Source organism: Chroicocephalus ridibundus, chromosome 13 (assembly GCF_963924245.1).
Source record: "Chroicocephalus ridibundus chromosome 13, bChrRid1.1, whole genome shotgun sequence".
In the NCBI taxonomy this organism is placed as follows: Eukaryota; Metazoa; Chordata; class Aves; order Charadriiformes; family Laridae; genus Chroicocephalus; species Chroicocephalus ridibundus.
The window spans coordinates 11,314,771-11,342,544 of NC_086296.1; the positions used below are offsets into that span (position 1 = coordinate 11,314,771).

Here is a 27,774-nt window from a genome sequence, read left to right on the forward strand (position 1 = left end):
CATTCACAAATCTGAGGAACACTGAGAAGGAAAATGAACCCTGCTGGGTCTGTACAGCAAAGGGCCATCCCTATTCCCCCAAAGTGAGGACCTGATGGCCACAATAACAGATTCTCCTACAGATGCATTGGGCGATACTTGTCTAATGGATGCACACGGCAGTGGGAACCTCAGGCTGTTCCTCTAGCTGTGTGCCCTGACGTTATAGCTACCAGACACTCCTGCTCTGTGTGCAGGACTTGTAGTCCATCACAGGCACCTGGGCTCAGTGTGGTGATAGTCCTGAACAGAAGTGAGCCCATGGCTTCAGCTCCAGGGAGCGGAAGGTCAGACTGAGCCACTGGTTATACTGGAAGCATGACTCAGCTGCCTGCAAAATCTCAGTGGCTGGAAATGGGATCCAGGCTTTGTTTTTTACCATCCTGTTGGATGGCAGTGATTCTGTCTGAGGAAAAGCATGTGCTAAACTTGCTGTGCACTGCTGGGGGAGGGAGGGATGCATAAGAGGAAAACACTTCTACCCACAGCAGGTAAGGAACGGTGCCAGCATCGTACAGATCGTACAGCATCGTGCCAGTCACAGACAATGGGTGGTGGGCAAAATTGCTGCCGCTTTCTAGATTCATAAAAAAACCTCCTCTGGGTCCACAGCAGACTGATAGAAAACACAGCCCACAGAAGCAATCACAGCCAGATGGTGTGTTTTGAACCACTATTAATCTTGACAACCTTTTGCAGCGTTCAAAGAGTTTGCCCAGAGAAGACAAGCTCCCCAAATTTCCTGGATTCAAGGCGCGGTCCCGGCTGCGTCCGCTCCTCTCTTTGTCTCCTCCACCGAGCATCTCCCGGCAGAGCAAACCCGGGAGGAGGAGGCGCCTCCGGGAGCAGAGGCAGCAGGGGCTGCCCAGCCGCTGGGGAGGCGGGTGCTGGGGCAGGGACCCGAGCAAATAAAATACCCCTGGGGCGTTGCTCCTCTGGGAGCACCGGGAATCACCAGCCGCGGAGCACGGGGAGCCGGGGCGGGGCCGGCCGGGCGGGGCAGCCCGGACCCCCCGCCTCCCTCGGCGCCTCCCCCGGCCCAGCGCCCGGTGCTCGCCCGGTCCGGAGCGCGGCACGGCGGCATCGCGGCCATGGGCTCCCGTCTGAGCCGGCAGAGCAGCCTGGAGGAGGAGAGCCCCGAGGAGCCCTGTGCCGGGAGGCTGGAGGGCGGCCGGGGCGACTTCCACCTCTCCTCCCTGCTCCTCCACCCGCAGAAGCTGCCCGGGGTTCTGCGGAAAGCTTCGCCGGCGCCTTACGTGCGGCGGGTGGGGTGGCTGCGGGAGATCCAGGCCACCATCCGGGAGCACAAGCGGGAGCACGCCGTGCACATCCTCAGGCTGCTTAGGAAGGTAAATGCCGCGGGCGAGCCGGGCCCCGGGGCCGCCACCCCCGGGGCAGTGCGGGCAGGACAAAGAGCTGTGCGCGGCGCGGGCGGTGCCGCCGGGCCGGGGTCTGCAGCTCCCCCCACCCGGCGGTGCGGGGCAGGCAGCTGGGGTTTACAAGCCCCCACCTCCTCGGCGGTGTGGGTTTGCAGCCGCTCCCTTGGCGGTGCGGGCCGGGCTCTTTGTGCTGCTTTTCACCGCTCCATGCCCCGGTGGTGCGGGACCCACCCCGCTCGGTCCCCGCCGCGGCAGGAGGGAGCGGCTGCGGGAGGCGACACCCGCCCTGGCTCACTGCCACCTCCCCTTGTCCCCTCCCGGGCCAGGGAGAGAGGGGCTGGGAGGGAGCTGGGAGGAGGGCTGTGCTGCACACAGGAAAAAGGGTGTCCAAGCCTCAGCTGTCCCCCATCCACACCCCTCCATGCCAGCCCCAGGACTGATGCCCCCCAGAGAAAAGCAACTGCCACCACGTCCCATTATGCCCACCCAGCCAGGTTGGCCAAGATCTGCCTTTGGGAGAACCCAAAATGGTTTGGGAGAGGATCTGTGGGACAGTCTAGGCTGAGAGGAGAGGTAAAGGGGTCAGTGTATCAGTGGGAGCTTGTTTCTGTCTGACGCCATTCAGGAACAGAAAAGCCAGTGTGCAGGCAGCGTGGTGCCAAACTGATGCTGAGGACAGAGCCCTGCTGCTGGAACAGAGCCATCTCCTCCATCGCTCAGTGCTACCACCACTTTCCAGGCAAACTCAGCTCCCCCAAACTGCAGGCAGCTCTGCAATCAGTAGCACAGGAGACAAATCCTCCCTCTGATTTGGACATAAAACACCATCAGTTCTTAGCTTATCTTGTTGCTTCATTAGATAATGACCTACATCTTGGGAACATACTGAGTTTCTCAACATAGTGGCAAATAACCTTTGGGTGTATGTTGGAGCAGGGACTGGCTTACTGGATGCTTGTACAGCCATACTACCAGCTGCAGGGAGCTGCATTAACAGCTCTGTCTCTGCTCTGAATGTCTTGGGCTTTACAACACACCCAACAGTGGTGGTCGATGCCCTGGGCTACCAGCAAGTTGCACACTCATGAGTAAGAATTTACAGGACCAAAAATTACATCTCTGCTTTTCCTGTCCACTGCCTTAGCATTCACATGAGCACCACAAATACTCTTCTTGCCATGCATGTAGGCAGGTGAACCCCCAGCAGAAAGCCTGTATGTGTGCACAGGTATGGCAGAAAAGGGTTGAATAAGATTTCAAAGACAATTTTGGAAAGGCATTATTACAAGAAGCTTGCGAAGAAAGAGAGGCAACCACTCACTTCATGAACGTGGTGATGTAACGTGAACAGACTTTTGTAGGGTATGTCAGAGGCCAGAACTACAGAATGTCATTTTCTATAGTGCTCAGCACCTCTCCTTGAGACTGAAGCGCTGAAGTCCCCCACAGACATTGTATGTCTCCAGAAGGTCCACAGTTTGAATGCTAAGTCACAGGGCCATGTGGAATGGGGGATTGTTTCTAAGCCCTCCTTTCAGTGCAGCCTGCCAGCTCCTCTCAGGATAAGCTGAGCACCCAGCTTCCCCACATCCGCCCTGAGAATTGTCCTGAATGCTCACATTTTGTCCACTGCCTTTCCAGTTCCCCTTATTATTCCTGGTCCCCATCTCTGCCTGTCCATGTGGAAACAGTGACCCTCTGTTCATCTGCTCATGACAGAGCAGTAGGACATGCGTGCTGTAGCACAACACAGCCTCCTTCTGCCAAGTAAGATGGGAACCCATCCAACACCACCCCAAAGCCTCTGGTTTGTTGTGTGCTCAGAGATTTCAGAGACAGAGGGCTACACCACTAATACGTACCACACACCCTTCGACAACTAAACACAATTGTCCGCCAGTTTGGTGTCACATAATCAGAACCAGTCCTCCTCATGTGTCCAATGTCAGCTTCAAAGAGTACTATGATCAGCCTTTTTTCTCATTTGCAAATTTTCCTCACTCAACTAAATTCATCCTTTAGCTTGTCCCCCAGCAGCATGTCCTTCCTTACGCAGACTGGCTTACCTTGGCAGTAACGTACTCTCAGGAGTCACAAATCAATGTGTCCCAGGTGAGGGTCTGTTTGTTACCTGTAAAGAGAGAGACACTGTGTTCACTCTAGTGGATAGTGAGGATGTTTAACACCAATACCTCATCACCGTGCCTTGGACCAGGGTGCGAAAACCCCAGAGAACGCAGAGCAATGGTGGGAGCGGAATCACAGCCTTCACAAATGAGCAGACGTGCTCAGCCAGGAGGATGCAGGCTCCCAATGCGTGCTGCCTGCTGCTCCCAGCAGATACAGATCTTGCCCAGCCCTGCAGATGTACCCCACAGGATGTAATTGTATCTGCCAGTGTTTTTTGACCTGCAGACTGCTCCTAGGATGTTGAAAGGGTGTAATAACGTAAAGAAAGCAAGCCAGCCAGAAGCACATCCACTAAGAGAGATGTGAGATCCTAGCATTTTAGCAGAGTACACAGAGAGCAACTGCAAACCACAGGTGTACACTCACGTAGACTTGCATTGTCCAGGAACACTCAGACAGCTCCATTGCACATCCCCTTACCAGTCTCAGAAATAGCCACCTGCCAAAGACAGACCAGCTTTCCTGCTCGTCTAAGTGGGCATCACTCAGCTGAAAACAGGGGAAACAATAGACTTACACCAGCAAAAAAGTCTAGTACAATCTGATTTTCCTGTGCTGGGACAATGGCCAAGTGTCAGTCATTTTTAAGATAACAGCACTAAGCCAACTGAAGTGGCAAGATTTATAATATTCTGCTGTCTGCAGCCACTCTTTAGGTGGTACAAAATTTTCCAAGAAATGAGGAGGGGGAAAGGGAAACCAGTAAGATGAACCAGAAAATGCCCCTGGACAAAGAATTTATAAACTATCAATGTGAAGTGAATATTTACAGTTATATTATTTATAAAACCCTCGCAGGCAGCATTTATAATGGGAATGCAGATTCATCTTAATGGTATAGCTCCAATTGGGGGAGTTTAATTACTGCTGTGACATCCACTGCTGCGTGCCCAGCCATGCCATCCTCTCGGCAGCTTTCTTCATCTGCGCCTATTACACTTGGTGTAGGAGGCTCCATTTCCCTGAAGCCTCGCAGTTAAGGGAGACATTGGCATGATGCCTTGGTACGCTTCTGGCCCATGTCCAGCTGTGTCTGTCTGTCCTTCAGGACTGATCCACCGCTTGGGTTCCTTGGATGCTTATGGGTATCATCCGTATACAGACGGTGATGGGGCTGTAAAGCATTCTATTTATTCTCCCTTTCTCCACCAGATCTGTAGCCAGGGTCTGTTTGGTGGTGTGCTCTCTGCTCGATCCAAGCATATCCAGAGCAGGAAAGAGTGGATACAGCACTGGCTTTGATTGTTGCTTAGGGTTAAGATCACACATCTCTGCCAGCTATGGCTCCATCCCTGCTGCTGATGTATGTGTATACACCCAGCTTTTTTTCCTCCTTCTTTTTAATCTTTTTTTTTTTTTTTTTTTTTGAGCTCTCCATGCATCTTTCACTGGGTGGTGCCTGAAGCACACATTCAGTGGAGCAGCACGAACATATGGGGCACCCATTTGCTTATTCATTTCTCCTGGCAGCAGCATACAGAATGGGCAGAGGACTTGTTTCCTCCCTCAGCTGAGCCCTCCTTGTCAGCTGAATCAAACCCAGCACTATCCCTCTTAGGGAGCTTTTTTGTTCTACATTTCTACTGGGATATTTTTTTTTCTGCCCTCAGGGTATTTTCATGTGAGTATGTGACCTCTGTTTCCCAGATGCATTTTTTTTTTCCACAGCTCTGTGGTACCTCCTGATTGTAATAACTGACACATATTAGATCTTAGCTTTCCCCTTAGCAAGAAACAGCCTAGTTCTTTGCAGTATCGTCCATCTGGCCCCTGGAGAGGCTTTTTTGTTCCCAAGGATGCTGAGTTTTCTTCCAGCACATCCAAGGTGCCCCACATCCTGGTCCATGTTGCGTGGATCACAGATGTTCCCCTAGCTCATGTGGTGGAAGATGGGAAGAGGACTCCCCACAACCATTGTGCAGAGCTACCTATAGATGTACCATTACAGCCAAAAGACAACACTTCCAGTGCTTAGCGCTTACTGAGAAATTTAAAGCAGTTAAACTCATACTGATGGGCAGGACTTTTAGTCAGCCAGGCGCCACCAGGGTGGCATGGCAGTATCTGAGTACCTGAGAAAGGTTTGATTCTTCCAGAAAAGCTGAGATTGGAGTAGCAGGTTTAGAGCCAGCCTTCCTGCTTGGCTCCTTCAGCAGATTCACACATAGAAGCTGACAAAACTGTAAGTTTCTCTGGAGCTAATTCTCTGGAGAGAAATGATACCACTCTCACCTTCCTGTGGTAGGTGGAAACAAGGCGGTCAGTCCCTAGGCTGGCTAGCTCAACTTAACACTGCATCTCATTCAGCGCTCTGGCTATCCACATCCCCTATCACAGTAATACTGGGTCAGACACAGCTGCTTCACCTTTCCTGTACTGAGCAACCATCTGGCACCTCATGGGATCTACTTTCTGGTTTCTAGACATCTCATGGTCATAGCTCCAAGGAAGCCTGTGTATCTCACTGACTGTGGTTTGTTTTTTTTTTTTTTGTAGGACCTGGGACTTGAAGGAACATTCCTCAATGAAGTGCTCTACAAAAATGCAACTTTCCTCAACTTGGTGGATCCCATCTCCCATGATTTGCTGATGAGCCTCGCTAGAGATCTGCAGTGTCCCAAAAAGGTGAACCCTTCCCTCAGCTCAACGGACATTTTGCAACATAGCACTGATGCAAAGAGCCCTAACGGGGTGACTGGTGCTGGGTGGTGCTCTGCAATCCTTCAAAACCAGACAGTGTATGCCCTTGGAGTAGTAGCATATAGAACGTTGTGCATATTTCTGTAGAAAACAGTTAAAACTACTTCAGAATGTGAATGCAGCTGAAGGAGGGGGTGGTTATGTGCATAGAAATAAGAACTTTACTTTTTGCACCAGTAGTAAACTTGGTGACAGGGTACAGGCCAGATAAAAATATATGGGGTGGATGGTGATGCTATATTCACTGGTATGCCCCAGAGGTTCAAAGCAGCTAGCTTATGGGGCTGCAGAGGGGAACAGAGATCTCTGCACCTCTGCCCAGGCTGGTGCCTCTGCAGGAGGAGGACAAGAACCTCTCTCTTCCCAGGCCCTTTGCCATATGTAACTACCCTAACCCAGCACTACACCTCCCCTATAACCTCCCAGATCTCTGAGTAAAGAATGGTACTGTAGGAATATATTGCAACTCAGGGTTCAAGAAGCAAACGCGTTATGCACACAGTATCCCTCCACTGCTCTGGCACTTCCCTGCAGAGAACAAGGAGAGCAGAGACAAAGAGAGGCAAGGCTGAGTGCAGACAAACATCACAGATACCACAGACCCACTGCAACACCTGTATCTACTTCTGTTAGTCTTTGCCACCACAAACACTTGGATTTGCAATACATCCATTTGCTCATCAGGCTTGGGAAGTGTCATGTTTGCTTTATAAGGAGAACAACAGAGTGAATTTCTTTATTCAAAGAGAGATATTAAGTACACACAGCTCAGAGCAAACAGCAGCGCCCTGGGGAATGCACTGAATGCCTGGTGTAGATTAGTGGCATTTCTAACCTTATTCTGCCATCTCCTGAGGCTCTCTGATAACAATTAACCAGTCAGGTCTCAATAGCCAAGCTACATTTAGCCAAAGTTTAATCATCATCAGGCTGCAATGCAGCCTGAAAAATCTTATTTTCAAGTATGATTTTTGTGGAAATTTTATGAGCATCTAAAAAGGAAGGGGTTGGGTTGCAGCAGTTGTACCTCTGAACCATACTTCACTTGACTTCATCTCCAGCCGTTCTACCAGACCATCTCCAATCCCATACTGTGCAGTGCCCTTCAGGGGAGGCACCATGGGGGGACGTTACCCTACTCCAGTACCCAGGTGCCTAGCGGATAACACACTACAGTTTTTATATACCTGCATATACCACCCCCTCCTCTATTTTCATGTCTTGTAGATGCACATGCTTATCTGCACTTACACATGTAGCATTGTATAGATAAGATTTTCCCCATTCCTAAGGAAGATGTTGAGCACCCGAGCTGCCCCTCAAAGCCAACAGGAGTTTAATTAAGGGGTTGGAGAGACTCAGCGCCCTTCCCAGCACAAACATCGACAGACCACGTCCCCTCTCCAACCCTGGCTGAGCATCTGGTGGGTGTTAACTGCATTACAGGCAAGCAGGCTGAGTGCAATTCCCAGTCTGCCAGTGGAAATTAAATCAGTGAGGACACAGAAAGGAACAGGAGGGTAATTCTCAGTTGTGAGCCAACAAACGCTTGCGGAGCGTTGTGCCAGCTTCTGTGCTGAAGCCTGGTGTGCACGTGCACCCACTTGGAAAGGTTTACTGTTGGAGGTGACAGCAGGGTGCCAGTTGCAGCCTTGCCAGAACAGTAGTTGTCTAGAACAAGGCACCTAAGCCAAGGGTAAGGGCCAGTCCCTGTAGGGTTCCTAGGGGAGCTGGGACAGGGATCAGGGGGTGCTCAGCTGAGCACTGAGGCTGGGATCCCTCTCCACTCGTACAGCAGAACGGCCACACGCTGGCAGAGCATCCCTGGGGAGTTCAGCTGATTCAGTGACTGCTTAGGAAAATCACAGTGCAGCTGTTGGCCCACAGTACAGCGCTTTAACCGCTTGCAATAAAGAATAAATTAGCATATTCCCCGACAGCTTTACTATGTGTTTACCTATCAAATCCCTAAATGCACATGTTGCACCACAGCTGGAGGGTTGAGGAATGGGAATGCAGGTGTCTGACAGCATTTGGAAAATATGATAGAGGGAGCAAAAACCCCAGCCTTCAGCAGCTGCCATTTGCCGTTCTGCTTCACCAGAGGAAGAGAGGTGCCATTCAAAGTCATGGCGATAGAGAACTCATGGTGCAAACATAAACCCAGGAAATTGGCAACTTATCTTGGTGCCATCTTTTCCTGATGAGTTACTGCAGAGGCTGGAGGGAACTGCTGGCATTGGGAAGCTCCCAAACTCAAACCTCCAGGAGCAGAATGGACTGCAAGGAAATAAGATGGAGTAAGAACTTGCTGGTTCCCTGTCCCAGCAGCTCCCAGCTGGGGCACAAGAGGGAACACAGTTGAGGTGCTACTGCAGGAGGAGCAAGGATGTCCCAGCGCACATCTCTCCCAGCAAGAAGCACCTTGGGGATGGGGCAAGGGTGCTGACTGCTGAACCTTCCACAGGAGGGGAACAGACAATTAGTCCAAAGACAGTATGCAGTTAGAGTTTGAGAAGCATGGCAGCAAGGTAATTGATAGAAATTTAGCATAGTCCTGTAGCACGAGTTGGCAGCTTGTCTGCCCAGCTGGGGATGGGTGCTGCTGAGGATACCGCATTGAGGAGCTGACACTCACGCTGTCCCCGCACTAAGCTTTTTTGAAAGCAGAGATCTTTCGAAGAAAAGAGCATACAGGGTCCCTGCACAGAGCCCTTCTTGCATTGTCAGCCCCCCCTGCCTTCCTGAGTGTTGCCTGGCCTGGAGCTGGAAACCCTGCCGCAGCTCTAGAAAATAACCCCCTCTTCTGAGCCCCACTTCTTCCTTGGTAGGGTGTGAAAATGTATCCCCGCTCTGGGCAGGAATATGCTGGCTGAGCTGTGGTCCTTTCTGGCAGTGTACAGCTACTGCTCCTCCACCCCAGGAGGAGATGGCATGTGGCACAGAGGCATCTCAGTCCTTCTCACCATTCCTCTTTCATCCTGTCTTCATGTCCTCCCCTATATATATTCCCCTGCTCCACTACCATCTCTGATCCTTTCCCATCTTCCTCTGTCTTCCCCCTTGATTCCTGTTCTGCTGTGGCGCACACAGAGGCTAAGCTGTCCCTTTGCTTTCAGGAATATGACCCCTGGAAATCCTCAGACAGGATCTGCAGGCAGCTGATTTACCACCTGACCCCCCACTCAAAATGGCACCGGCACGGCATGCCCCGGAGGAAGTCCCAAGTGTGGTAAGGAGCCTGTTGGGAACAGTGTGGATGGGCATGGAGGGGAGTCTGCCAGGAGAAACTGTGCTGCAGCCAAGCACCATCCCAGACTACAACTACCGCCCTTCTCAGACAAGGACAGGGCTGAAAGCCTGCACGGCAGCCTCTGCTCAGTCTCGTAGAAAACCTCAGCCAAACGGCACAGGGTCAGTGCCAACCCCCCATTCCCCTATCTGGTTTGCTATTTATTCCTTTTTATGTAGTCTTTACAGTTCCTTAACCTTTCCCTAGTGCATTGAAATCAATCCCACGGATTGCACAGCACAGACAACCCTCCCGGCAGGGTTTGCAGGGTGTTTGGCCCTAGGAGCACGGCCAAAGCTGGCAGCCTCACAGACCTATGTGCTGAGCTGGGTCCCAGCTCCGCATCCCACTTTGTCCTTGTTTATGCCAGTAAAAATTCCCTGCCTGTGGGGAAGGTCTCCCTAAGCTGATCACCCCATTTGGTAGGAACCATTTTGGGGTGGCTGACAGAGAGGTCACCATCCTTACTTACCTCCCACTTCTCTGCTAGGACCAGGCATAATGCAAAGCCTTTCGCAAAAGGAACTCGACTGAAGGCACATTGGCTATAGACAGCTACCGCATGGCAGCTGCTTTCTACTACTACAGACATATATTCAGACACCCACACTTGTTCTCTCCTTGACACTTGCTGGCTTTTCTAACCAGATAAAGAGCAATCCCTACTTTTAAATCCACCCCTTCTCTCCTCATTTTCTTTGAGCAAAGCCTGTTCCTGTGACACAGATCACCAGAGCTGAAGAAAGGACAGAAAAGTGACTAAGAAAAGAGGAGCTCATGTCCACCCCATTAGCTTCATAGGAATAAATGCAGGATTAGGACAAATGAAATGCTAAATTGGCAACACTCTGAGAATGGCCTTGGGCTTTTCTAAGACTTTCAGAGTCTTTGGTGCATGTGCCTGCAACTTAAAATCCCCCATGGGAATTGACATTTCCGTTGTACCTTTCATTCTGACTCAGAGGCAGATCCCCAGTGCATCTTAAGGAATAAAAACCCTAATGCCATGATTTCCAGACCATCTGCCTCTTATACCTGTAGCCCCACTTTGCCACTGAATCTGAGTGCTCTGCGAGTTTCAGTGTTCTCATCCCCAGCACCCCACGGGGCAGGACTCTTGGTGCCAGTTTGCAGGTGGGAACCACAGCACAGAACAAGACCGAGGGATCAGAGCTGAGCGAGTCCTTTTCCAGACATACTCAGTTAGAATGACATTTTCCCTGTGGGATCCTGCAGAGCGCTGGAGATTCAGGATTTAGAGAGCAGGTCTGACCTCATCCCTGTCCCCTCCCAAGACAGAGAGGTTTAGAGATAAGTGCTGGAGACAGGGAGAGCTCTATAGAATGTGGCTGTCTCCATTCCTTTCCAAGCTCCCTTTTGCTGGAACCCAGCCTGATTCTGGTTTTCTAAGTAAAAAATCCCTCCCTGCCACAATTAACTCAACCCTCTGCCTCCATACTCCTGTTTGCAGGCAGGATCAACCTCTTCTCCAGGTTGGAGGGTCAAACTGGAGTTGTTCCCTCTGATTGCACATCCGGGAGAGAGCAGAGGACTGCCTGCTCCAACCTCATCACTTACTAACAACACACCTGTGGCCAGAGGAAGAGCTCTGGGCCCCATGAGCCCAAATCCCACCAGAGGGGTCAGGCCCTAAGTACTGGCCAGGTACAGAGCATCTGTGAGCACAGGCAGGGAGAGGGCAACAAGGCAATGTGCGATGGAGGGAAATACAGGTCAAAACCGGGCAGCCCTGCCTGGCAGCCAGGCCCAGATGCAAGGTGTTACATAAGGCACAAAATAATTTTGATTAAATATTAAACAGCAGGGCTTCCTCTTTTAAGACTGGAAAGGAACTGGTTTGCAGTTTGCGGCAAAAGGCGCCTGCAGAGTTGGCATCTGAGGCCGCTGCAAGAAAATGGATGTTGCCAGTAGCAGGAAGGCAAGAAATAGCTGCTTCATTTGGAGACACCAGGGCCTAATTTTGTCCAGAGAGACTGTTTTTACCTGATCTGAATTCTCCACTTCCCTTTGTCTGCTAGTGGGAGTATTTTACCATAATCTCTGTTTCTGAACCTGTGCCCTTGGCTTGTACCCTTCCTGCCATCAAGGTCCTGTAAAAAGCATCGACGTAGCAGCAAGACTTTGAGGGCATTTCTAAAGTCTAGTGGGGATTTGGGACAGCGGGGAGGAATCAGTGTGTGGGGACCACATTCAGGCACTGAATTCTCCTCTCGCTTTTGCAGTCTCCTGGGCTTTGGCTTCTGGCTTTCACAGAGCTGATGCAGGACCCCCTTGTTCTCTTCTAAAATGCGATTTCCGCTTTCTGGCAGCATGTCAGATGAGTCCAGGAGATAATTAGCAAGCCCAGCCATACAGAGAGCTTAGAACATCTGCCAGGTTTTAATTACATTTGGGCTGTTATGGAGATGCAGTATGGGAGATGGAAAGGACCTGCAATGCTGGAGCTGGATCATGCATCAGGTATTTCTCCCCGCTGCTAAACAGCAAACCAGCAGGTCAGAAACAGACTAACTGTAGTTAGGTCCCCATCTACTCTCAGTGGGAACCAAAACATCCAGCAAGTACAAACCTAGGCCACCCATGAACTGATAAAGCAGAAAGGATAAGGTACATTTCTTAAGCACTCCTATTTCAATACACAGGCCAGAACAGAAGTGTGGAAGGAGGAAGCTTACTGCAGCACAGTGGACTCGATGCCACAGCAGCTGAAGCAAGTAGTAGAGATCCAGCCCAGGCTGCGTCTGGTCTCTCTGCTTGATTAAACTGTCAAAAGTGATGCTGGAAGGCAGTTTGCCCTCTGCATCCATGCCTGGGGTTCTTGACAGTGGCTGTCTGCCTTGTACAATGAAGGGTTAGCAGTGTCCCAGCTGTGCAGTCACCCAAAGAGACAGTTTCAGCTGCCCGGGTGATACCCAGACAAGTTTGCCACACTGACAGCAAGGGGTTCAATTCTTCTTCCCTGCAAAATCCTGTCTCAGGTCTGCAGCTTTCAGCCAACAGCCTGCACCCCACTTGCAGCTGACCCTGCTTGGGTTGACTGCCTAACCAAACAGGGGAGGCGAGCTCTTGGGGGACTTAAATTAGAACCTCAAAAGCTAGAGGATAAGATTCCTGCAACAGGGACCGGCATGACTTTACTGCACAATTTTCAGTCCCTTACATCCTAATGAAAATTCAGTTTTAGTACCATTTTACAGTCGTATAGGTCACTCACACTTAATGATCAGAATACATCCTAGAGTGTTTTATAACTCCAGCTTCACTTTCTTGTTAAATTGACATTTATAGTGTAAAGCATAATGGATTAAGAAATGCTCTTCTACACAGACATAAGCTTTTTAGGCTATCAACACCACTTCTGTGGAATTTTGACAGGTGCAGAATTTTTGGATATTATTAATTCTTGTTTTCAGATATCTTGAGGCTGCCTGCAATGCTGAATCAAGGAAAACTGCATGTGCTAGTGCAAGTGCCACCATCTACCTCCAGAACAGGGCTGGACGCAGAGGGTATTACTTTCTGAGGGCAAGACACCCTGAATGCAATTCAGAGTGGAGAGGGAGAAGGGTATCAGGTGAAGACAGCCTTTTTCTGGGGAGCTGGATCACAGGCTAGTACTGCAATCAAGAAGCTGTGGATTACAATTGAGACCTCTTGGCAAAGCCATGTCAGGGAACCTCACGTATCTTCCACTTGCATCATACCCAGAGCTGGCTACTTCAGTGTTAACTACTTCCTTTCTTGAGAGCAAAGGATCAAACATGAATCCACAAAGCATGCAGTCAGTAAACACAGAATGATCTTGACAATCAGGGAGTTCCTGGCACAGAAAAGAAAAAAAACCCACCAGATTTTTCACACAGTGACTGGTTCTGGAAGAGCAGAGGCAGTTGTGTGTATGGAGTTAATAACTCCCGCACTGCATGCGTCTGGGCTTTCCTTTTCACAAGTTTCACCACAGCTTTACTTTGCTCATTTGAGTGAATTTCATCTTGGCTAATCCAAAACTGGGTGGAGACGAGCATCCCTTCTGGGTTTATTGCTCTGTTTCTCAGTTATTGATGTGCATTGCTCAGACATTGCGGCATTAGACGCACTTCTAAAATACAATGACAGCACTAGTGTCTAGAAGACTGCAAGGAAACAGCTCTAAAGGGCTTTGGATCTTTTTTTTTTTTTCCTTCCCTTGAAAACACCACTCAGGGCTGCGGATGACAGTTCTGGCAGATTAGATCCTAGCCTTCGCATGGCATGAGGTGAATAGTAACTACAGCTTCATGTCACCCTTATGCAACAGGATAAATAAGCACCATCATTTCTGCTTTGGAGAAAGGAAGCCAAGTTAGAGAATACCAGTCAGTTAACTAAAGCCACATGGTAACAGTCGTATGGGAGTACAGGAACTGCCCCATACACTGTTTTAAAGAAGCTGCTGCTCACAGACATGTCAGCTGGACAGACATGAGCTGGTGAGTAATTGTGGAGAGAGGCAGGAAATGTCTCCTCATCTTTTAGTGCAGAGAGCTACAAACACTACCCACGATCAGGGTTCCCAGCAGCATTGAGAGGCAAGTACATCTGCAAAGGTTGTTGGAGGTGGTAGAAACGGTCGTCCAACAGCTTGTCTAGTGCCTTGTCACAGATCAGAAGAAAAAGTCCAAGACTAACAGGCAGGAGAAGCAGAACACTTTGACAGAGATAGACAGTGAAATAATGGAGGCTGGTGGCAGATTAAAAGGAATCAGCAGAGACCTCGTGCCTTTATGACTCTTACACAGTTGAAAGTCTGACAGGGATGTCCCTGCTCATTGCAGGGGGGTTTGACTAGATGACCTTTAAAGGTCCCTTCCAACCCAAACTATTCTATGATTCTATGACATAGGCTGATAACATGATATTTACAGTGAGGAGGTAGCATTATTCCCTGCTTTGCTAGGATAGACCTAAATAATGAGGGGAAACAGCTAGAGGTCTTGGGTGGAGCACATGACAGCAGGAGGAAGACCAAGGGTTCACAGGTGTCTGGAACACACCTGCAAGGACAGAGTGAAGATGACAGCAGAGCCAGGAGGAGCACAAGAGGCCCTCAGCTGCATCAACACCTACAGCTATCCATGTCCCACCCCAGTTGCAGAGGGAGCATGGTAGGAGAAAGGCTTCCTTTGCGCTCCCTTCCCACCACAGCAAGGGATCTCCCCACAGCTGATCAAGAGAGCTTGGGCACATGGATGGAAATGTGTCTAAGGGAATTCTCCTGCAAGTGGCCTGTTTGCGCACTGCCTCCACCTTCACAGAGGTGCTGGGCCCAGCCTCAGAACAGCTCAGGCTGGGTTAGTCTAGGTCAGTGCTTTTGAGCCTTCTCTTTCCTTTTTCATGTCTCACTAGAGGCAGTTAAAGCCAGCCCTGCACAGCAGCACCCTGTGCCACAGGGAAACAAAGCAACCAGATTATGCTAAGTAGGCAATGAAAAAGCCCAGAATCCATCCCCTAAATCACTGCTTAAAGCAGAGAAGCCATCCAGATGCGCCTGTCACTAGGTTCTATGCAAGGAAGAGCAGCCAAGAGATACCTGACACGTGGCTAATTAGCCACTATTGGCAGTACCTGTTAATGAAGGAGGGGATGCACAGTGTTGGAAGTCTCTGGCATTAGGAAAAAATTATATTTGGAGGCAAACTAAATGTGAAAATAAGAGAAGGAGGGGGAGAAAGCTGCTAACTGCACGGAGAGACAGGCAAGGAGTAGTGGGCATCCCCCATTACTGAAATCCTATCTGACTCTTACCGTCTCCTCCCAGCCTCTATCCATACCATGGAAGACAAGGAAATGGGGCTAGGACTCCAGGAACCTGAACATTCTGGGGCCGATCAAGCTCCTCCAAACCCCACAAAGCTAACAAGAGGCCAAGCACCGCTGTGGCTGCTGCAAGTCCCACCAGAGCAACAGTCAGAACAAGAACACCTCTTCCCTGCAGCCAAAGAATTTAGCTGATGAGCAAGAAATTGAAGGGATTCAGTACTAAAAAAAAAAAAAAAAAAAAAGCGCTCATCTCCCTCAGCTTCATGGACTCAAAGAAGGACCTGGAAGAAGGCCTAAGGGTTACGTCCCAGAGACAAACAACTAGCAATTAATTTCAGGTCCCCTAATTGTTTCATCTCAAGACAGCTCTGAATTTGCTTACGTTAGCTGAGTTCCCAGGAGGCAGGAACAGTGACTGTGCCTTATGTGGGGAGAGGAAGATTTTTATCCCAGAAAAAACACAAGGGAGGCACAAGATAGTTTCATCCCTTTCCTAGTCCACATTTCTGATTTAGAGACAGAGCTCTTTCTTCTGACACCTGCAGGTCCCTCAGACCCCTATGCTGTCTGGACCGATCCTGGGTGGCTCTCACATGGCCAGGCTCATGGTGCAGCCTGGGGACTGCTGGCCGATGCCTGCTGAAGAGTAGAGTTGGCACCTAGGGAAGGGATAATTGGCAGCGAGGGTGGAAGGAAGAAGACTGTTTGCATGTCAGTGGGAGAAAGGCCAGACCCCAAGGAGGGAGTTGTGAATGATGCAAGGGAAAACTTGTTTCATATGAGATAAACAAGGAGATGTGCCTAGAAGAGCTCTCATCCCCCAGCAGGGATAAGGGTTGCAAGCAAGGCGCTGATTCCTTATAAACAAGAGGACAGGCAGGCACCATTCCTCACTGGATGCTGCATCTAGCTCCAGGTGGGCAGTAGGTGATTGGCTGCTGATTGCCCTTGCTTGTTACTCAAAGTTTCACAGGATTCCTCACTTGCAGCCATTTCTCCAGCATCTGAGGGAGTGGGGGTTTGTTTCCTCTGTAAGCTTGCTGCAGATAATACAAACATAGTCTGCTTCCCTGCATCCAGGGTCCGTATCCTCGTTAGATGCAAATCCCCACAATTATAAATCCACACACAGCACCAGTTGCAGTAGCATTAGGTTAATCCAGCCTCCAGTGCTTTGCAGTCCTCTGCCCACAAGTCCCATGGGCATCAAGAGCCATGTTGCTAAGTAGCTGTTTTGTCTCACACAAAGAAAAAAAAAAAAGCTTCTGCAGCTGAAGCAATCTTTAAGCCTATTTTACTTGCAGAAATTAGGCAATAACAGATGACCCATTTCCCTGGAAATAAACCTGGCATTTTCTCAGCTGCTGCAGAAGCGTCTGAGAGCCTGGGGTCCTGTGTCTCATGCCCACTCCCCACCCCCCCACCCCAAGAGATATCGAGATTAGCAGAGCTCAAAAAAAATACCAAGTGTCAGATAATTCAGACTAAAGCATCTACCCATGTCTCCCTGTCCCTTTTCTGACAGCAGATATATTTACCTCTAAAGCGATAGAGAAGGAGTGGTCAGTTACCCTGTGCCCTGCCCCAGAGATGGTATTTAGCTGCTCAGGAACACCAAGGAGAAGAGCTGCCAGGGTTTAAAGCACACGCGCAGCATCAGGTCTCATGCTTCAGCACTTACCAGAGAGCCGAGGGCCTGGCTGCAGCATTAGGGGCTACGTCCACCAGGGCAAGGCTTCTACAGACACATCCCTACAAGAGGCATTTTTACAGGCAAGAGAGCAACTTAAACACAGGAGCAGCACACAGTGCTGAGACAGGAGGCCCAGAGTCATCCTGGCAGGTACAGCAATGAGGGCAAAAGGAAGCAGCAAAAAACGCAGGAAAGGAAAGAAAAACAAGCCAGCCAAGGAGGGAGGGCGGGCCCTGGCACAGGACAGGAGGCAGGATGGTTTAAGCACGTTCAGCCAGGAGCAGCCCAGTCTGGAGAATCAATTACGGGAAGATAATTTGTCTGCTTGATTAAGGCCTCCTTGGGGTATTGGCTTGTTGCTGGGGGGAGCAGCAGAAGGTACCTGCTCTGGTCAGAGCACGATCCATGACTTATTACTGCAGTCCCTGCATAGGAGTCAACAGCAGGGGAAGCTTAACAGGCAGAGGCAGACAAGCACATTGCATTTGTCCTTCTGATATTTTCCCTCACTTATCACTGTCTGCACTCAGAGCCAAGTCACTCAAAAGAGGACCCCAAGAGCCATTCAGTCTTGCCTGCTGTTAAGAATGCTGCTGTTACAGACACAGCAGAAAAACAGCACCTGAATGCTGAGGGCCAGCAGAGGGAACAGTGCTGGCTCAGACATGCCCTCCAGTGGTCCCCACTCCAGCCTGGTTCCCATCCCAAACTGGAAGCTCTAAGGCTTGTTTCTTGTAGCTTTACAATAGGAAGGTCAGAGGAGGCTTTGCACAGACTCAGATAAGGCTTGGGGCTGAGAAGGGAGGGGGGGTATCCCTATGCTTACGTCTCCTTTCTGCTCCCCCCAGGATCTGTCATGGGTTGACAGCACTGGGCAAGAGAATGTCCAGGAGCCATAGGCTGCATTTGCACAAAACAGTCACTGAAGTAATTACAGGCTTGTTTATCCTGTATCCCCTCACATCCCCAACAAAGTCTTACTCTAAACCAACACAGGCCAGAAAAGACTTCCATCTCATCTCTCATACCAGCCCCTACTGGATTTAGGTGACTATTTCCTCTGTGCAGTCAAGTTTACACTCAAGATTCATTTCTCCCTGCTTTATCCAACCATTATGAATGCACACCTCCACTGTGCATTTGGTGCTTCATTTTGCTGGAACAACAAGTACTCCGTATCAGACACCCAGATAAACATCTAGCACATCTAAAGGGATAACGTTGTGCCGGGGAGACCTGAGACTCATCCAGGCTTGAAGCCACTCCCTCGTAGATTTTATACAAGTTGAACCCTCTTCTATGGTGGTGTGCTACACCACTGCCAGCAGTTGGTGATAAATTATGCAAAAAGAAAAAAAAGAAAAAGCACACATTTTCTCCCCCAAGAAAATTGAAGAAATACAGCTCCCAGGCAGCCTGGGCTGGTATCAAGCATCCCTTGGATTAGCAGGAAAAGGGAGACTAGCCCAGCGCCATCCAGGCTGCAATATGCATAATTCACAACTCCTGCTACTGCAGCAGCAAAGAGAACTGCACTGCTGCTACAAGCAATGTGGTTGATTAATTCTTCACAGTCCTGTCTCTGGGGCCCTGATATTGGAGAGTTATCAAGTACCATGTTCAAGTGAAGGCCCTTTGAAGAACTCACTAGTGTGCTTTCAGCCCAATTGTAATTCACCAGTACAACAGTCTCTGCTGTTCGACATACAGACAAGCACTGCGCCCCTTATCCCTCCCATGATCCACTGAGGAGTTGTCTGGGTTACGTAAAGTGTAAACATTTAGTAAGTAACACATAAGGCTCTTTTAAACCTTTAGGTCTGAATATAAGTTATTCCATACTGTTATTACCTCTCTACCATGAGAGCTCATTAGCTCAAACACATGGTTGCGGATACAACCTCCGCCTTGCACAGCGAATTCCCACAGGAAGCACAAGGACACATAGAAGTAGCCTGAACAAAGTACTGCTAAACCCAGAGCAGGAATTTGTGGGCTTGAGAATTGATAGGGCAGGCCACAAGGTCTTTCCACTTCATACTCCTACAAGGAAGCACAGCTATAGGTTTGTCAGTGCTGAATGTGTCCATGAAAGGCTGTTGCCTGCAGTGTTGCACATTTATTCACTTGTATTATCACATGTTCATAGGGGATTATTAAGAACTGAAATTTGCTGTGGAAGTGAAGCTATAGAGGCAGCATCACATCCTCTCCACAACTGCAGAAAGGCCTGGCAACGCTAAAGCTCATAGCAACATTCTCACCTGCCACGGGAGCTCCTGCGGTGCTGCAGCCTCCTCCAAGGAAATTGCATGTCCCCATGTACCCATTGCTCTCAGGGACTGGCTGTGCCACAGGTGTGCAGAACACTACAGAGAGCCAGATAGGAAGAGTGGGGACCTTCAAATTGGTGGTTAATTCTTAACCCACCCTGCTCCTCCCAAGCTCAACAAGGCGCTTATAGTCCTACTGAGCACATGATGAATGACACTAGAAGGGGTCCTACTAGAGCTCCCATATCCTTAAAGCCAGATGTGCCTGAAAGGACAGCAAGACTAATACCATTTACAATAAGGGATTAGGCTTTCATATGTTACACCAACACACATTTCTACTCAATCTTGCAACGTATCCCCACCAGCTCCTATAGCCCCACAGCTCCCACTTCTTACAGCACTCTCACAAACCCACAGTCCATCATAAAACGCCACATCCCACTTCTTTTGCATACCCAACAGCTACATAGCACAGCTTTACCTCCTGTACAGTTTGCCTACCTCCTCCTCACTCCACTTGCCAGGCAGACAGCAGAAGAAATGGCTGAAACTACCTCTCTAGATTTCTTTTAGCACCCTTATGCCCTCCCCGCCTCCTCACAGCTGCAGCAGATCCCAGATGATCTGCTGACCACAGAGACCCAAATAGGCAGCCACTGGTACTGCTTACTGACTAAGTGCTGCTTGGGAAGGCTTTTAAAGGGACATGCAGTAAATCTGCTCCTGGAGTACAGTTTGCCTACAGATTGTTTTCCTGATAAAATATCCATTTCTCAGCCTTTTAACACTTCTCTCCTCTGCAGTAGCCCTGCAGCACAGTCTGTTTGCAACAGACCTTGGCATTCACCTGGCGAGGTGGCACACAAACAGCCCACTCGCAGCACAAACCAGTGCACTCAGAAGTTTGCTTGACTTGGTTACTTTTGGCTTCCAAGCGTGAGCGTCTGTACATGCACATACAGACAAACCCTTTGAAATGGGCTAGTGGAAGACACTTTAGCATCCTATGTTTAGCCAGTTCTGGCAAAGTGTATGTGTAAGTGCTGAGAATACATGGGAAAGCCCCAGGACACAGTCTGCCCAGAGGCACAGTGCAAACCTTGTGCTTGTTTCCCAAATGGGCTCCATTAACCCTTTGCTTAATGTTCTAGCCCATGTTCTTAATAAGTTCTCCCCTATGCCAAGTGATCTGTCACATGGATATGATCCCCTTAATGATCTCTCTCTATATCCCTTTCCATCATTAGCCTGAAGACCAGCCTGCAAAAGAAGGTGAGCCAAGACTCCATGGATTTGTCAGGGATCCCCCTGACCATGCGTGATGTCCACCGCATGGCCTACTACCTGCAGAACAACGGGGACCGCCTCACCTCTGTGGACCTGAGCTTCACTGAGCTGAATGATGACATGGTGCGCCTGCTGCTGCCCTTCCTCTGGGCACTACCCAAGCTCACTCACCTGTCTCTCAATGGCAACCGACTGACACGGGCAACCATGAAGGAGCTGACTGACACCATGAAGGACATGAACAAGTTCCCTTGCCTGGCCTGGGTTGACCTTGGCAACAACGTGGACGTCTCCTCCATGCCTCAGCCATTGCTCGTGGGCCTGCGCAAGCGCCTCAGCCAGCAGACCACACTGCCTACCATCTATGAGGCGCTCGACTGCGACTCGGAGATCTCCAGCGGGCATGAGGGCAGCCAGCCAGAGGATGAAGCAGCAGGAAGCACCCCACCACGTGCTTTCTCTCAGCAGGGCTGCGAGAGGTGACTGGACAACAGGCTGGCACTGGCACACTGAAGCCACCCCAAGGAGACCTCTTGAGTACAAACATCAAGCAGAGGGCCAGCTTTACCGGCTTCCTTTGGCTCTTTCCTCTCGTCTTCCCTGACATCTCCCCCCAACTTGCTGTGAGACAAAAGCCTGTCATCCCCCCACAACGTGCTCCGCTCCCTCCCCTCACTGCCAAACCCATCGCCCACATTCCGGAGAGGAACCAGTGACTTACAGTGAACCTGGTGCCCAGGCAGGGTCTCACTGGAAGACGGGAAAAGACCTGTCGGAGTCAAGAATATCCTCCAGCAGCCATTGGGTTGAGGGAAAGGGATGGGGGGGAACCTAAAACAGAAACAGGCTTGTAGTTTACTTTCTTTCTTCCTTTTCCTATGCACCTTGGGACCTGCAGCCCTGAGTGTGAAAGGAGGTACCCCAAGAGCCTAGCTGTTGTGGAGCCCGGCAGTGTGTCTCCCTCTTGTGTCTGGCTCCTTTTGTTTTGTTTTTTTCCTATTGTGTGTTTTGTATTAACGTCTGAACAAAGGGACTTGGTCAGAGACCATTGGATTGCATAGGCTGGGGCGGACACATGGCTTGGAACTGCAGCATCAGGATATTTGCTGTGTGACCGGGGTGAGAGGGAGGGGAAGGAGGTATGTGTTGGTGGGAGCATGGGGGATGGGATGAGTTGGGTTGGGATGGGAGGAGGGGGGAGGAGAGGCAGGGGGAACAGTCTTGTGGATTAGCAGGATTGGTTTCAAAAACTGTGCTTTTGTACTAAAATTACAAGTTCCAAGTGAAATTGAGGAAAAGCAGACAGCTAAGCGCATAACTGTGGCACTAGAGGAGCAAGCGGTGAACGTGCCAGAGGTGGGCACTTCCCAAACTAAAGCGCAAAGCTTTGGCTCCTCATGGCCTATTGCATACCTCGTAATACAGACATGACATGAGCAGCTGCATCACCATTTCCAATGCTCTCCCAAAACCAAGCCACCGATGCAATATTTCTAGTGTTTTCCACATTGCTCATGCTCTATGTAAACATAATAAACAGTTCTCTTGGACATGAGCATGAAGCACTACGGAGTCTGAGTATCTGGGTTGTTCACAAATTGAGCCAGAGCCCAGACGCTGCAAGAATGAGGAGGAGTCCTCTTGCAGTGCCGGAGCAGCATGGGAGAGGACCAGCAGGTACCTTTCCCGTTGGTGAGAGTGGTTCATTCCTCTAAGGAAAGTGAAACATGGGTGTTCATCTGCACTGATGCAAATAAACTGATCAGACTTTCACTTATCTGTCCCCACAGGAATTCAGAGAGCAGATATGTTTTTGAAAGAGTTAAAAGTTAAAGAAATCAGACATATAAAAAAACCCATATAAATCCTGACCCTCCTAAATTAAAAATGGTAACTTTGCCTGCCTTTGCTGATTCTCTCTGGGAGTCTCAACACACATAAGCAACTCTCATATACTAAGCCACACAAATCCACATGAAACACATACACCTTCCATGCTCCTGGCTTCCTTGCTGATTTTACAAGACATTGCAAGAAGCAAACCAGTGATACTTATCAAGTGATTTATCCCCTTTGGACCAAGAGTGTGAGGGCATTGAAAGGTATTGGTGTCTCTGATCAACTGCCAAAAGCCCCCAATAAATCCAGTCCCCTGAGGAAGAAAGCTGGGTTTAGAGACACCGTGCTGAGTATTATAACCTGACATTGCAAATGCTGGACCCAGTTCTGTTTGCACTCCAGTCACTGGAGCAGGACCTCATAACCTTCATGTTGTTAACTTGCAAACAGAAGTGTTGTAAAGTCTCTGTCCTGCTGACCAAAAAAGGCAGAAGATAAAACAAGATAAAGCAAATGTAGCTAGGGCCAGGTGCTAGCTGCCCCATCCCAGCAGAGGCGGAAGAAAAAAGCCCCAGAGATAGCCAGAATACAATGTTTGTCCAGGAGGATGGGGAACAGGGCATGCAAATGTAGCCAGGCCCCAGCACAACCCAAAGTGGGAAGGGAACACATGCTCCCCTGCACACTCGTCACCCAAACCCACTTTTTAGCCCTTCTACTGAATCTGGAGAAACGGAGTAATTTCTATGACAAAGACTGTGTTTGGGGAGCACAAGGTTGTTTTTCAAAAGACAAACCAGAGCTGCTCAAGTGTCCATTCCCATTACTGGGGGAAGGGCTGTGCTGGTTCCAGAGGTCACCGCCTGCCTCTCTTCTCACAACTCATTTTTCCCTTCTCAGTGCAGTATCTGTTTCCTCCCCTGCTGTGGAAGAGATGGTATTAATTTTTTTTCTTTTTCTTCTTTTCCTTCCAAAATACCTTTCAGCAAAAATGAAAAGCATTTCAAATGTCAGCAAGATCTGCTTAAACTCTTACAGTCTAAGCAGAGCAGCACTCTGTGCCAAGAAGAAAACTCGGGCATGAAGCATTTAAATGAAGGCTTGGAGCTGCCTGGTGAGTCAGTGGCATATCTAGGAAGAGGGAGCAGGGGTGCTGAGCGTTCCGTCTTTGGCTCTGAGCACTGTCTCTCTAAGGCTCTGCGTCAAGGCATCTTCACAGCTTTTCCATAACAGTGGGATGCCCCCAAAATGAGGCAAGACCCCCAGCGTGCAGCCCAGCACCGATGGAGCTCTTCCCTGCAGAGTCCCTGGCCCAGCCCCAGAGAGGATCTGTGCAGCCTGTTTCCAACCCTGCTGAAAGTTGTGCGTTTGGTTTGAGCTGTGCTCAAACATCCTCAGCAGGATGGAGATGAGACATTCAGCCCCTTGCAAGGGAATTCTGTGCTAATCACTGTCAATGCCTGGCTGCCAGTTGGGAGCTCCGGGAGCTGGAGATAAAGCATGGCTTGAAACAGACTGGTTCAGCTGGGCAGCTGTGGGATCCATGTTTATTTCTCCATATGTACTAAATTGCTTTGCCATAAAAACCTCCCCATGGAGAACTAGTTATGAATAAATACATGTAAATGCAAATTATGAGGTCCTGGCCTAGGAAACTGCCACTGCTTCTTGGATGAATTCTGTTGGGCTGCAACTTAGCTGCGGAGAAACTATCCCAGCACACCCAGCTGATCCCTGCCAGCTCCTGACTGCACCGACAGGTGAAGAACTCTCAGGAGCACAGTGGTGTGCTTCCAGCTCCAGAGCTGCGAAGTGTCCTAGTGCCCCCCTACAGAGGAGAAGGCCTGGCAGCCCCAAATCCAGAGGAAGCTATTTTCATAAAAGCCAAGTTCACAAATCAGAGAGGATGACACAACCCGGATAAGCCTTTCCTTGCACTGAATGAGAAAGCTCAGGGCTCACAAAGGGGATTAAAGGGATGAGCTGCTAATTCAGGTCTCCTCACTGATACCCAGAGGGACCAGCTTTGTTATGCTCCTAAATCAGGGGATGCCTGCCCCACAGTGAGCCTCTGTCTCCTACTAGATAACACAGCAGGAGAGATGGATCCCTGTCATACTGAATACTTTCCTCAGTACTGTACTTGCTGGTATAGGGCTGCAACCTCAGCTACTTAAAGCAGCACACACACCTCAGTATCAAGACTCATACAGCCGGCTATCTCCAGCATTTGCAGTTTCCCAGACGGCCTCCCTCCCTCCCTCTCCATGCAGGATGCAGACGGTCAGCCTGCGATGGGACCCGTGTCATCTAGCAGAGAGGAAGCTGCAGCTGCACAGGGTAGTATCACAGCCCCTTCCCCACCCTTGACCTCCCACCAGGTGATCAGTCTCACAATAGATCACCTGGGGCCAGATAGCAGAGGGAAGAAGGAACAGGCCAGATGTTGTCAGTTACTCAAACAGAAACGCACTTGTTCCCTCCCTACCTAACTGAACAACACCTTCCCCAATCCTCCATCCTTTATTTTACCTCAGCCTCTGACCATAAAACCCAGGGTAACCATCTTAGCAAGCTCCAGGTAGTAATGTGCCTAGCACAGAGGTCACCACAAGCTTCCCTCAGTCCTGTGACTCTGTCTAAATAACTGGTAATCATTTTGTTGCAGTAAGGTTGCAAAAAGCAGCTGGAAGCACAGGCTTGTCTGATCTATTTTTATTTCACACACTTCAAAACCTGTCAAGGCCCTTCTCTTCTGCACTGCAAAGGCTCCTTTTTCAACTTACAACTCACTCTGCATCAGAAGCACTTGGAAGATGAAGGAGTTTGTACTGATTGGGGTAGACTGACAGGCTCCTTAGCGGACAGCTGCTGACAAAGATGACAAAATATAAATTGTTTCATCTTAAGAAAGCAAACAAGTGAGGATTAAACGTTTGCCTTTAGAGATCGCCCTGGCCACCACCAGAGCACATTTGTTTCACAGTTCAGAAGAGGCAATGGTGTGTCTCAATACGAACTCCTACCACTACACTATCTTGACAGCGCAGCAGGTGTAACAGCCTTCACGGGCAGCTGGCAGAGAGCCCAGCCACCCCAGCTCTGAGCGGCTGGGGACAATTATCAATGGACAAGAGAATCTGTTTTGCAGTTTACTGGCATTAAACAAGTGCTCTTGAAATAGATGCAATAGCTGGTTTAAGGCTGCCAAGAGGTAGTTCACAAAACAAAATAGACCGGAACACTTTTAGCTGAGGCCAGCGCTCTGGGAAGCCATGACCGCATCTTGATCTACTTTGAGACACTAAGTACTCGATTATGAATCTCTTCTGTTCCTCTCTGACTTGATAGTATTCCGGTTCAGTGATGCTGATTCAAAACCCACAAAACACAATAACCACACAGTAACTCTTCCCCAGGAGAAGGGTGAAGAGGAAAGTCAGCTTTCCTTCCTTGTGCATTTACTCCTTGTCCCAAAGCCCAGCACTCCCCCTGCTGCATCCAAACTGGCCTCAAATGCAAGTGAACCACAAAAAATCTGATGTTTCCTCCTACAGCATCAGGTTTATTCAGCTTGCATGCAGGCATGACACAAGGGTGGAGGATAGGTACTTTGCTGCTTACTGATCAGCCAGTTCCTCCACTTCTGGGAGGATTATTCCTCCCAGTCCGTTTTTGAGGCAATCTGCCCCAAGTTGGATACAATGATGGGAAGCATTTGGAAAGCTATCGAACCACTACATTATTCAACCTGTAACTCCCCTGAAACACATGGGGTCTCATTAAGCACAAAGATGGCACACAAATCTGGACAGAGGCACTTCCCCAGACTAAGAGCAGCAGCTGCCTTTAGGTCTCCGTGTCAGACTTCTGAGCGGAGCTTTGTTCTTCATCCCCTGAAATCTTCTGGTTTGCAGAGCCAACAGTTTAACGTGTGCACCTTTGGATGAACTCTGCTGCAACTGAATAACTGAATAAGTCAGAACCAAAACGCTCATTTTACCAACAGTTTTTTGGAGTTTTAGTTTTTCAGAAACTGCAATTGAAAGAGAACAAAATGGAGGACACCAAAGGAACAGCTTTGACATGCAACCAGATACTCAGAAGCAACAGCCCAGAGGGTCTCTCCACTGCAAGGTCGCCTCGCCAGGGTCTCAGCCCTGGACTGTCCCATCCCTCAGCTCCAGTATGAATATGAGTAATTTAGAGAGGACTGGCCTGTGCCTGTGCCAGTCTCCCACTGGTGGTGCCCGAGCCTCCTGCCTGCCCACTGCTAACAGCACCAGGACAACAGGGGTGATCGGCCATTTTGTCACCCTCTGAACTGAAAGGTCAGGAGCAGAAATGGCGGCTGCATCGCCTCGGTTTTTGTACTGATGTGCTGTTTCTGTCCCCTACCAATATTATTAGGTCACTGAGTTGCCTCTAAATGGGTGACGCTCACTGACTTTCCAGAAGACCATAATGGAGACTCCCTTGTGGTAAACACACAGAAGGGCCTTCTTTAAAAGGAAGGCAGGCAATGCCTGGCTCCTACGTGCCTTGCCTGCTGGCAGAAATTAAGCCAAGCCAGAAAAAGGCACTCCCTACCCACTAACCTCAGCTGTCCCAGAGGAGAGAAGACATTTTGCCATCCTGGGGCAGGTGCTCTGGAGCTGGGTGGTCACTTGTCCTCTGCAAGCAGGGAGAGCAGGGTGCCTCCACCAGAACACCTCTGTGTGGTACATGCAGCTGGCCCTGCGCTGGGGGCCCAGCCCCTGGGGCTGGCGGTGGGGCTGCGGGGCTCTGTGAGGAGAGGTCGGGGCCGCCCCTGCTGGGCACAGCCGGTTCTGGCTGGTTCCAGCCGGTTCGGTGACAGCCCCACTGCCAGGCACAGCTGAGCCCAGCTTTGAGGCTGGTGGCACCTCTGGGAAAGTGTATTTAAGAAAGGGCAAAATGCCACAGGGCAGTGAGGGGTGAGGGAAAAAAGTGTGAGGGAAAAAAGTGTGAGGGAAAAAAGTGTGAGGGAAAAAAGTGTGAGGGAAAAAAGTGTGAGGGAAAAAAGTGTGAGAAACAGCCCTGCAATGCCAAAGCCAGACGAGGAGGAGGAGCAGGGAGACAACGTGCTCCAGGCACCAGAGCAGAGTCCCCTGCAGCCCGTGGGGTGACCACGGTGTAGCAGGGGGACAGCCCTGACAGAACCTGTTATGGCCACAATGACCACATCCCCACCCTGCCATTCCCCATCCCCCTGCGCCGCTGTGGAGGGGAGGTAGAGGA

The 27,774-nt window shown here is 49.9% G+C and overlaps 1 protein-coding gene across 1 annotated transcript; it reads left to right on the plus strand.

The window, feature by feature from the left end:
- Nucleotides 1–935: 935 nt before the first annotated feature.
- LRRC75B (leucine rich repeat containing 75B) lies at nt 936–27,477 on the plus strand. Its single transcript, XM_063351450.1, has 5 exons — nt 936–1,388; nt 6,105–6,233; nt 9,428–9,540; nt 20,637–21,815; nt 23,502–27,477. Exons 1-4 carry the CDS (start codon nt 1,131–1,133, stop codon nt 21,157–21,159), a joined length of 1,023 nt encoding a protein of 340 aa, XP_063207520.1. The 5' UTR covers nt 936–1,130; the 3' UTR covers nt 21,160–21,815; nt 23,502–27,477.
- Nucleotides 27,478–27,774: the final 297 nt, after the last annotated feature.

What these genes read in the sequence shown, in the direction of transcription:
- LRRC75B (XM_063351450.1), top strand. Translation starts at nt 1,131, where the DNA reads ATGGGCTCCCGTCTGAGCCGGCAGAGCAGCCTGGAGGAGGAGAGCCCC. An exon ending in ATCTGCAGTGTCCCAAAAAG is followed by an intron (nt 6,234 to 9,427) that starts GTGAACCCTTCC and finishes CTTTGCTTTCAG; the next exon opens with GAATATGACCCCTGGAAATC. An exon ending in CGGAGGAAGTCCCAAGTGTG is followed by an intron (nt 9,541 to 20,636) that starts GTAAGGAGCCTG and finishes TTCCATCATTAG; the next exon opens with CCTGAAGACCAGCCTGCAAA.